The 10,499-nt window shown below is 48.8% G+C and overlaps 1 protein-coding gene across 1 annotated transcript in view; it reads left to right on the top strand.

Moving 5' to 3' along the window:
- Window positions 1–2,309, top strand: part of LOC310728861 (uncharacterized protein) — a 3,436-nt gene extending 1,127 nt beyond the window's left edge. Inside the window, exons 1-2 of the mRNA XM_083546702.1 lie at window positions 1–309; window positions 405–2,309. The exon at window positions 1–309 is cut by the window's left edge and continues 1,127 nt beyond it. Coding sequence (XP_083402828.1) covers window positions 1–309; window positions 405–1,270 — 1,175 coding nt within the window. The 3' untranslated portion in view covers window positions 1,271–2,309. The remainder of the gene's footprint in view (window positions 310–404) is intronic.
- Window positions 2,310–10,499: the final 8,190 nt, after the last annotated feature.

A 10,499-nucleotide genomic window follows, 5' to 3' on the forward strand; every position in this document is an offset into this window, starting at 1 on the left:
TGATGGAAACTGAACATGTCGCCTTCAAAAACCCCGGAAAGAGGAAAAAAATGGGGAGAAAAGCTGCTTTAAAGTGCGCGAAAAAGGCGGACCAAGAAGCTGTAGAAAGTGAAAGTGACACAGAGAGTGATGTGGTTGTGCCTGAGTCCAGTGTTCCCAACCCTGTTGTGAGTAATACTCATATTAAAGATTATACTGTCACTAAAATTAAACACTTTCTTAAAGTCACTAAAAACATGCGTCTGGTGAACATCAGTGATCATTTCCCTGATTTGAAGCGCTTATATGAAGCTATTAAACGGTTTATGAGTGAAGGGTTGTTTGAGGATAAGGAAGTTTATCGGCTGAAGAAGATACTGACGAAACTCACTAACTAGTGTGATGATGGAGGTGAAACGGTTTAGTCTTCTTAGTCCTCAGTGGCTGCACACTGCTGTTATTATCCCTCTTCTGGTTTGTTATGGAGGACATACACATCTCATCTCTAAATGTTAATGGGGCGAGAGATAACAGGAAGAGAGCGGAGATATTTGAAGTAGCAAGGCAGAAGAAGATAGACGTGTTGTTTTTACAAGAGACCCACAGTGACAGTAGAAATCTCCCTGACTGGACACAGGAATGGCCTGGTCTTTCCTGCCTGAGCCACAACACCTCCACCAGTGGGGGCGTGGCTGTTTTATTCTCTAAGAATTTTACACCAGTTACGTACGATGCGGAGGAGATTGTGAAGGGCAGACTGTTGAAAGTCAGGGCACAGTTTGAAAATCAAGTTTTTATTTTTCTCTGTGTGTATGCTCCAACCTCACCTGTAGAGAGACTTGATTTTTTAGGTGTTTTATGTACAGCCATCGAGGCATGTGATGATGAAGAATTTTTATTTGTGGGTGGAGATTTTAACTGTACAGTAGACAACAGCGACCGCAACCATACAGAACCCCACATGCCTTCCCGTACTCGTCTCACTCAGATACTTCAAAAATATGGTTTATGCGACATGTGGCGATCATTTCATGGCTCTCAGAGACAATACACATGGGCTCATGCCCGCAACAATTTTATGTCGCTGGCGAGGTTGGACAGGTTTTACGTTTTTAAGCATCATTTAAACATTTTAAAGAGTTGTGTTATCAGCCCTGTTGGTCTCTCAGACCACAGCTTGGTTTCCTGCATAGCGGTTTCGAAATCTATCAAACCAAGAAGTGCATACTGGCATTTTAATACGGCTCTTTTACACGATAATAATTTTGTGGATATTTTTACCTTTTTTTGAACATTTTTTAAAGAGGATAAGAAACACTTTACCTCCTTGCAGCAGTGGTGGGACTTGGGCAAAGTTCACACCAAACAGTTATGTCAGCAGTACACTGCAAATGTCACAAGAGAGTTGGCTCAGTCAATACGGCAATTAGAACATGAAATTTTAGGACTCCACTCCCTTTTACAGCCTGCAGGAGATCAGGACTGTGTTCAGACCCTTTCAGCTAAGAAAAAGAAGCTATCTGACCTCCTAGGGTTGAAAGTACAAGGTGCGCTGATAAGATCACGCTTCCAGAACGCGGACCAGATGGATGCACCGTCTAAGTTCTTTTTTAACCTCGAGAAGAAAAACGGCCAAATGCGTTTTTATTCACAATCTGCGTTCCGAAACTGGGGACATTTTATCTAATCCCACCGTAGTGCGCAAGAGAGAAGTTAGTTTTTATGAGAAGCTTTATACCAGCGAGCTCGTAGTGGACCAGGTCGCAGGGCAGGTCTTCCTGGGAGGGCTGCCCAGAGTCCCTGAACACCTCGATACAGCACTCAGTGGGGTGATAACTTCAGAGGAGCTTCTTCAGGCCTTACATGGTACAGAGAGTGGAAAGGCGCCGGGTATCGATGGGCTTCCAGCAGAGTTCTACAAGTGCTTCTGGGCCGTTGTGGTGGAGGACTTGCTGGAAGTACTTAACAGCAGCTTAACTGGAGGTTTGCTTCCACTGAGTTGCAGGAGGGCAGTCCTCACGCTACTCCCGAAAAAGAAGACTTGATGTACATACAAAACTGGAGACCTGTGTCCCTATTGTGCAGCGACTACAAACTGCTCTCTAAGGTTTTAGCCATCAGACTGGGAAACGTTCTGGAAGAAGTTATTCATTCTGATCAGGCTTACTGTGTACCGGGGCGGTCGATATTTGACAACATCTCGCTGGTTAGGGATCTTATTAGTGCATCGGAACTGTTCAGACTGAAAATGGGTCTGGTCTCCATAGACCAGGAGAAGGCGTTTGACAGGGTGGAACATGATTTTCTTTGGAAGACTCTCGAAGCTTTTGGTTTTAAAAATAAGAGTTTTGTATTGTGACATTGAAAGTGTACTGAAGGTTAATGGTGGCTTATGTGCTCCTTTTAAAGTGTATAGGGGTGTGAGACAAGGTTGCTCTCTGTCAGGGATGCTCTACGCCCTAGCCATCGAACCGTTTTTGAACAGGCTGAGAAGTGAACTGAAAGGTTTCTCTTTTCCTGGTTGTGGGACCACTGTGACAGAGTGAACTGTCCCTACGAATGGAGCTGCCCACGAATGGAGCTGCCCACACCAACACCCCGGAGAATTAGCCTGTCCCCAAGGGTTTCGCACACTCCAGCAGGAAGCCCACAACTGGAGCTTCCTACACCAGCGCCCCGTGGAAGTGCTACTGCACTGAGGGTCCAGAGTACACCGCCGCCCACCAGTCAGCCAATGCTCAGAACCGAGCCCAAGTTGCCAAGCTTCCAGCAAGGGGAAGACATTGAAAACTATCTGCATCGGTTCGAGTTTCTCGCCAGAACCTGGAAGTGGCCGGAGGACGATTGGAGCTACCAGCTGGTTCCACTGTTGACCGGGCAAGTACTGGAGGCCTACCTGGCGATGGATGAAGACCAAGCAGTGGTCTACAGTGAGCTCAAGAAGGCGCTTTTGGAGAAGTTTAACGTTTCTCCAGAAACCTATCGTCAGCGGTTTCGTGCGACTACGACCCCAGTTGCAGAGACACCCTTAGAGACATATAATCGGCTGAGGCATTTGTACCTCTGTTGGGTGCGACCGGAACTACACACCAAGGAGGAGATTGGTGAGATGGTCATCCTGGAGCAGTTTCTCAGTGTCCTGCCATACGAAATCAGGATATGGGTAAAGGAACGGGAGCCAAGAACTGGGCTAGCTGCTGCCAAACTTGCCCAGCAGTATCGGAACGCTCACCAGGAGAGTCGGTTCCAACTGGTGAAAGGTGACCAGAAGAGTTCTACCAGTGGATGGAGCACTGGAGAATCTCGCCGCCATATTCAAGCCAGCAAGGGGGACAGAGACACCAGAGAACAGAAACTCACATGCTACTATTGTCAACAGCCAGGACACAAAGCAACCGTGTGCCCAGCAAGAAAGGCCAAGCTGACAGGGTTTTGTTATGTCCCAAGGAAGGAGGACAGAACAGTGAACTGTATGGAGAACCCGCAAATTAATTCCAGTGACCGTTAATGGGAAGGAGTTGAAGGCTTTGTTGGACACTGGGAGTTCAATGTCACTGGTGAAAAGATGTCACGTGACCACTGTGTCTTTCACAAATCACACAAAGTTACAATGTGTGCATGGAGAGGTGAAACAGTACTCCCAAAGCAGACCTACCTACTCACTGTGGCTGTTGTGGAAACCCTACCGGCAGATGTTATTTTGGGACGGGATGTACCGGTATTACCCAAACTGGTACAAGCAAACTGTGAGGAAGAACGAGCGAGATCCAACATCCAGCTAGCCTGTCCAGTCGTCACTCGGGCCCAAGCTAAGATGGGACTGCAGCCGTTGCCTGACATGGACAGTAGCTTGTTGCAGGGCGGGACCAAGGGGCCCAGAAAATCACGTCGCCAACGTCGGCTGGAGAAAGGACTTGGTACCCCGGTGCCGGAGAGTAAAACCGAAGGACTGGAGGTCAATGGATGGACTGTACCGGTAAACATCGCGGAGCTGCAGCGCGCAGACGAGTCGTTAAAACCTTTATTTGAGAAAGCGTTGCAAGGCAAGCAAACGGACGTGTGTGGGGAGCTGTACGTCATAAACAACGATATACTTTATATGCAAGCATCGGATGTAACCAGGTTGGTGGTGCCGAGATGTTGTCACCCTGTGGTGCTGCATCTAGCACATACAGTTCCCTGGGCGGGACATCTGGCTCTGCAGAAGACCTACGCACGTATCAGCTCACGATTCGTCTGGCCGGCGTTGTACACGAATGTACAAAAGTACTGCACCACATGCCCCACCTGTCAGCAGACTAGTGCTGTGCGACGGCGAGACAGGGCCCCTCTACAACCATTGCCCGTAATCTCCGTCCCATTCCAACGCATCGCTATGGACATAGTAGGGCCACTGGAGAAGAGCAGTACAGGATATCAGTATATCCTTGTCATCAGGGACTACGCCACTAGGTACCCAGAGGCATTTCCTCTCCGCTCCATCACCACCCCTAAGATCATAAATGCTCTAATTCAGCTGTTTTCTCGGGTGGGAATCCCAGAAGAGATCCTCACGGACCAAGGGACTAACTTCACCTCAAAGCTGATGAAACAGTTACACCGACAGCTGGGGATTGCCGCTATCAAGACCAGTCCATACCACCCTCAGACAGATGGACTGGTGGAGCGCTTCAATAAAACGCTCAAAAGCATGCTGCGGAAGTTTGTGTCAGACACTGGAAGGGACTGGGACAAATGGCTACCTTTCGTGCTATTTGCCTACCGGGAGGTGCCACAAGCATCGACTGGCCTCTCACCCTTCGAGCTCCTGTATGGTTGGCAGGTCCAAGGACCTCTGGATCTCCTCCGGAGAAACTGGGAGGACCCTTGTTCAGAAAATTAGGCTGAAAAGGGCATAGTCCAGTACATCCTAGAGATGAGGGATCGTCTGGAAAACTACAGGAAGCTGGCAGCGGAGAACCTCCAAAAGGCTCAAAAGTACCAGAAGACGTGGTATGACCAGCAAGCCCGTTCCAGAGAGCTACAACCAGGACAGAAAGTACTGTTGTTGCTGCCAACGTCCACGAGTAAGGTCCTTATGAAGTGGCAGGGGCCCTACAGCGTGGTACGGAGGATGGGGCAGACATCGTACGAGATCTATCATCCTGACAAAGGCTAGGCAAAGCAAACTTACCATATTAACCTGCTGAAGGAGTGGAAAGAGCCTCCCAGCAAAAAGGCAGACCCAGTACTGCTCATTCAGAAGGTGGAGGAAGATCAGGAGGAGGATCATCCGGAACCAAAGGCTAGCGGGCAGACACAGCCAGCAGAGGTAGACCTCGGACACCTGGAGGCACCCAAACAGGCTGAGCTGCAAACGCTCTTTGGACGATACCCGGCGTTGTTTCGTCAGAGGCCTGGACGGACCAACCTGGTACACTACAAGATCCGCCTGACAAATACAACCCCATCTCGACAGAGGCCGTATCGGGTACCTGAGAGGCTGGTGGCAACACTGAAGGCAGAAGTTAGGACTATGCTGGAGATGGGAGTAATCGAGCCGTCAAGCAGTGAATGGAGTAGTCCGGTGGTCATCGTACCGAAGAAGGACAACACTCTCCGCATCTGCATTGACTTCCGTCGATTAAACTCCCAGTCCCAGTTCGACGCGTACCCGATGCCACGCATTGATGATTTGCTGGAAAAGATCGGGGGAGCCAAGTACGTGACCACCTTGGACCTGTGTAAGGGATATTGGCAGGTGCCTCTGGAAAAGACGTCCCGACCTTACACAGCGTTCAGGACCCCACTTGGACTGTTCGAGTTCACGGTTCTTCCCTTCGGCCTACACAGGGCACCAGCAACGTTCCAAAGGTTGATGGACCAAGTGCTACAAGGCGGGGAAGAATGGTCGGCCGCATATCTGGACGATGTGGTGGTCCATAGCGAGACCTGGGCTGATCACCTGAACCACCTCGAGCAGACTCTGAGGAGGATCCAGGAGGCAGGCCTGACACTGAACGTGGCTAAATGTGTGTGGGCCAAGGCTGAGGCAGACTACCTGGGTTACCAATTGGGTGATGGAGAGCTGAGGCCGCAAGTGGACAAGGTGGAGCCATTCGCAACAGCCCGACGCCTACAACTAAGAAGGAGGTCAGGTCCTTCTTAGGACTGGTGGGATGGTACCGGCGGTTCATCCCAAATTTTTCCACCACTGCAGGACCGCTGACCGACCTGCTGGGAAAGGCGGTGAAGAACCCTATAAGGTGGACGGACGACTGTGAGACAGCCTTCGTCACCCTGAAGGAAAGAATGTGTGCAGTCCAGACTACGCAGTCCAGACTTCACACAGCGGTACATCCGTCCAGGTTGATGCATCTACGGTGGGCATTGGAGCAGTACTGACCCAGGGTGAGGAAGGCAACCAGAGACCAGTCGCCTTTCTGAGTCGGAAACTGCTGCCACGTGAAACCCGGTACTCCACTATTGAAAAGGAATGCCTGGCAATCAAGTGGGCCCTGGAGAGTCTGAAGTACTATCTGCTAGGAAGAGAATTCACCCTGGAAACAGACCACAGAGCATTAACCTGGATCCACACCATGAAGGACCACAATGCTCGGGTGACCAGGTGGTACCTTTCCTTGCAGCCGTACAACTTCCGAATCAGACATCGTCCAGGGAAACAGAACCTGACTGCTGACTACCTGTCTCGCCACCCGGCAAGCTCGCGGCTTGCAGAGGGGGAAGGTGATGTGACAGAGTGAACTGTCCCTATGGTCAGCATGACAATACACACTATACTTTCACTTCTCCTCTGTTTCTTGCTCCAGCGCTGTGGGTGCACACCATTCTTTCATCTCTCATCCCGGACAATAAGCACACACACACACACACACACACACACACACACACACACACACACACACACACACACACACACACACACACAACCGGAAGGACTTCCTAAAACTTTGTGTACTCACCTGTTTGTTGCGTCGGTCTTCCGGGTTGAGCTTGGATGGCAGCCAACCGGAGCGCTGCATAGCGGCTGGCTTTAAAGCGCCAGCGCTACGTCGCGCATGCGCGGTAAAACCGGAAGTCGGCAAATTTATGTTGATGGGACATGTTTTTTTGTGGGTGATTATTATTGTTATTAGTAGTGTTGTTATTGTTATTATGTTTATTATTTATTATGATATTTATATTGTTATTAAGATCCTTTGGGTGAAATTGGGTGAAACCAAACCCCTTTGGGTGAAATGGTTGAGTCCAAGGGGAGGGGCTAACACTTTATAAACCAGTCTCCCAAGTCAATTGAGGGGAGTTGTAGGAGTGGTGCATTGTGGAGAGAACGAGGTCTGAGAAGCACTGTAGTGAATGCACATGAGCAGGTGCACCTATTTTGTATATAGATTTCTTTACTTTCATCATAAGTGTCTATGTTTTGTTATTTTGCCACTTTTTCTTTCATTGGGTATTGTATATAATTTGGACTTTGCACTTGAGCACGCTGTAAATAAACACCACTTTACACGGAACATCACAGCGAGTATTGCCATCATTTGGGTAGAAGGCGAACCCGTAAGGCCGCTCTACCACAACCACTCTCCGTTTGTCTGCATATGCTGACAACATAGTAGTGTTTATTGACCAACAGACCGACATCGACGTACTGAACAAAGTCTCCAGGGACTATGGCATAATTTCCTCGGCCAAGATTAACTGGGGTAAGAGCGTGGCCCTTCTGGGCGGGCGTTGGTCATCTAGCGTGCCCAAACTCCCAGGGGGGCTCCTTTGGAAAAAAGAAGGTTTTAAATATCTGGGAGTTTACCTGGGAGGAGGGGCCTTCATGCTTAAGAACTGGGAAGGGACAGTCTCAAAAATAAAAGGTCGCTTGGATAAATGGAGGTGGCTATTACCCAAGCTGTCTTACAGAGGACGCGTGCTGGTTATAAACAACCTGGCGGCGTCCTCCCTGTGGCAAAAATTGACGTGTATAGACCCACCTGTAACGCTTTTATCAAGGATTCAGTCGATGTTTTTGGTTTTTTTCTGGGACAAGCTGCACTGGGTCCCCCAAGGTGTCTTGTACCTACCTAAAGATGAAGGCGGGCAGGGCGTAGTGCACCTACAGAGCAGAACTGCTGCTTTTCGTTTACAGTTTTTACAGAGATTTTTAAGCGGTTCAATGTCTTTAAGTTGGAAATGTGTGGCCAGTACTATTTTAAGGTCTTTTAGAAATCTAGGGCTTGATAGACCTTTGTTTTTACTAGACCCTCGACGACTGGACACTTTGGGGCTACCTGTTTTTTATCACAATTTTTTTAAAGTGTGGAGACTTTTTAAGACAGAGAGAGCCACAGGCACGGACTCACTACACTGGCTACTTCAGGAGCCCCTCATCTATGGGGCCCGTCTGGACACTGCAGGCAGTGCCCTCACCCAGACTCTGCTGGCATCTGGTCTTATCATGCTGAAACACCTGGTGGACCTGGCTGGACCAGAATTCAAGGACGCCAGTGGAGTAGCTGCCCGGCTGGGATTGAGATCAGTACGGATCGTGGCACGACTACTCCAGGGGTGGAACTCTGCTCTCTCACCAGTGGAGCTACGAATGTTAGTGAAGTACTGTGGAGGCTCTGAACAGCCGGATGAGGAGGACCCTTTTCCTGAGCTTTCTCTGTCTCCAGATTTAGAGGGAAGTACTGGTCATTTTTTAGACTGTAAGAATGTCACGGGTATGGATTTCTACATGGTTTCTGGGAAATTGTTTTATAAAGCTTGTGTTATGGTTTTTAACAAGAAAAGTCTTAATGGTAGAGTTGACACGCCGTGGCGCTCTGTCCTCGGGCTGGGGGAGGAAGAGCGACCACAGTGGAGAACACTCTACAAGCCACCATTAACGAAAAGAACTGGAGACATACAGTGGAGGATCCTGCACGGAATCATTGCTGTTAATACCTTTGTCTCGGTTCTGTGTCCAGAGTCGAGTCACGAGCGTCCGTTTTGTCTCCAGAGAGAGACGATATTTCATGCTTTTACTCAGTGTCCCAGACTGAGTCCACTTTTTACTTTTTTACAGACTGTTTTTAGTGCTTTTAACAGATCCTTCTCGGTCCAAACTTTTATCCTGGGAGTGAAGTACACTCAGAGGAGGCAAGCGGAATGTCAACTTTTAAACTTTTTCGTGGGCCAGGCGAAGATGGGCATTTACATCAGCCGCGGAAATAAGATAGAACGTAGTGGCAGCACTGATGCAAAATTGGTGGCAGCAGCAATGATGACGTCCAGGATTCTAGTGGATTTTCACTTTTACAAAAAGACGGTAAACTTGGTGATGTTCGAGAGAATCTGGTGCAGTAAAGATGCACTCTGCTCGGTTTTAAATGATGAACTGCATTTTGCACTGAGCATGTCTTAAAAACAATATGTATCAGATGTCTTTGACGCTTTTTTTACGTGATTTACTTTTTAATCTATTTTTTAATCTATTATTTTATATTTTCTTTTCTCTGCATTGATTTAAATTGAACCTTTTTACTGGTTGCTGTTGTATGTCCTGTACTTTGGTAATAAAGGTCTTTTTAAAATCAAAAATCTCTCTCTCTCTCTCTCTCACCCCTCTCTCTCTCTCTCTCTCTTTCACCCCTCTCATCTCTCTCTCTTCTCTTCTCTCTCTCTCACCTCTCTCTCTCTCTCTCTCTCTCTCTCTCTCTCTCACACCCCTCTCTTCTCTCTCTCTCTCACACCCCTCTCTTCTCTCTCTCTCTCTCTCTCTCTCTCTCTCTCTCACCCCTCTCTCTCTTTCTCACCCCTCTCTCTCTCTGTCTGTCACCTCTATATCTCTCTCTCTGTCTGTCTGTCACCACCGCTATTGTGCTCGGAGTGTACATACCACCTAGCGCTAATGCTAAGGAAGCGCTCAGTGTGCTCTACGGGACCATTAGCGGACTTCAAAACTCACACCCTGACGGATTCTTTATATTTGCCAGAGATTTTAATCACGCAAATCTCAGGACTGTGCTCCTTAAATTTTATCAGAATGTGGACTTTGCAACCAGAGGAGAAAACACGCTGGATGTTGTTTACACAAACATCCGGGGCGCATACCGGGCGAAGCCCCGCCCCCACCTCGGTTACTCAGACCACATCTCTGTTATGCTGATCCCAGCATACAGACCACTCAGCAGGCGTTCAAGACCAGTTCGGAAGCAAGTGAGAACCTGGCCAGCAGGATCCATGTCTGCTCTCCAGGACTGTTTTGAATGCACTGACTGGGACATGTTCAGGGAAGCTGCAACCAACGGCGATTTCATCAACTTGGAGGAATACACGTCAACAGTGACCAGCTACATCGGCAAGTGCATTGATGACGTGACTATCTCCAAGACCATCACTACACACTCCAACCAGAAGCCGTGGATGACCGCCAAGGTGCGTGCGCTGCTAAAAACAAGAGACTCTGCCTTCAGAGCAGGGGACAGGGCGGCCTTGAAAACAGCAAGGGCCAAACTGTCCCGTGCCATCAGAGAGGCGAAGCG

The sequence above is a fragment of the Silurus aristotelis genome (assembly GCF_946808225.1).
Source record: "Silurus aristotelis genome assembly, chromosome: 7".
Taxonomy (NCBI): domain Eukaryota; kingdom Metazoa; phylum Chordata; class Actinopteri; order Siluriformes; family Siluridae; genus Silurus; species Silurus aristotelis.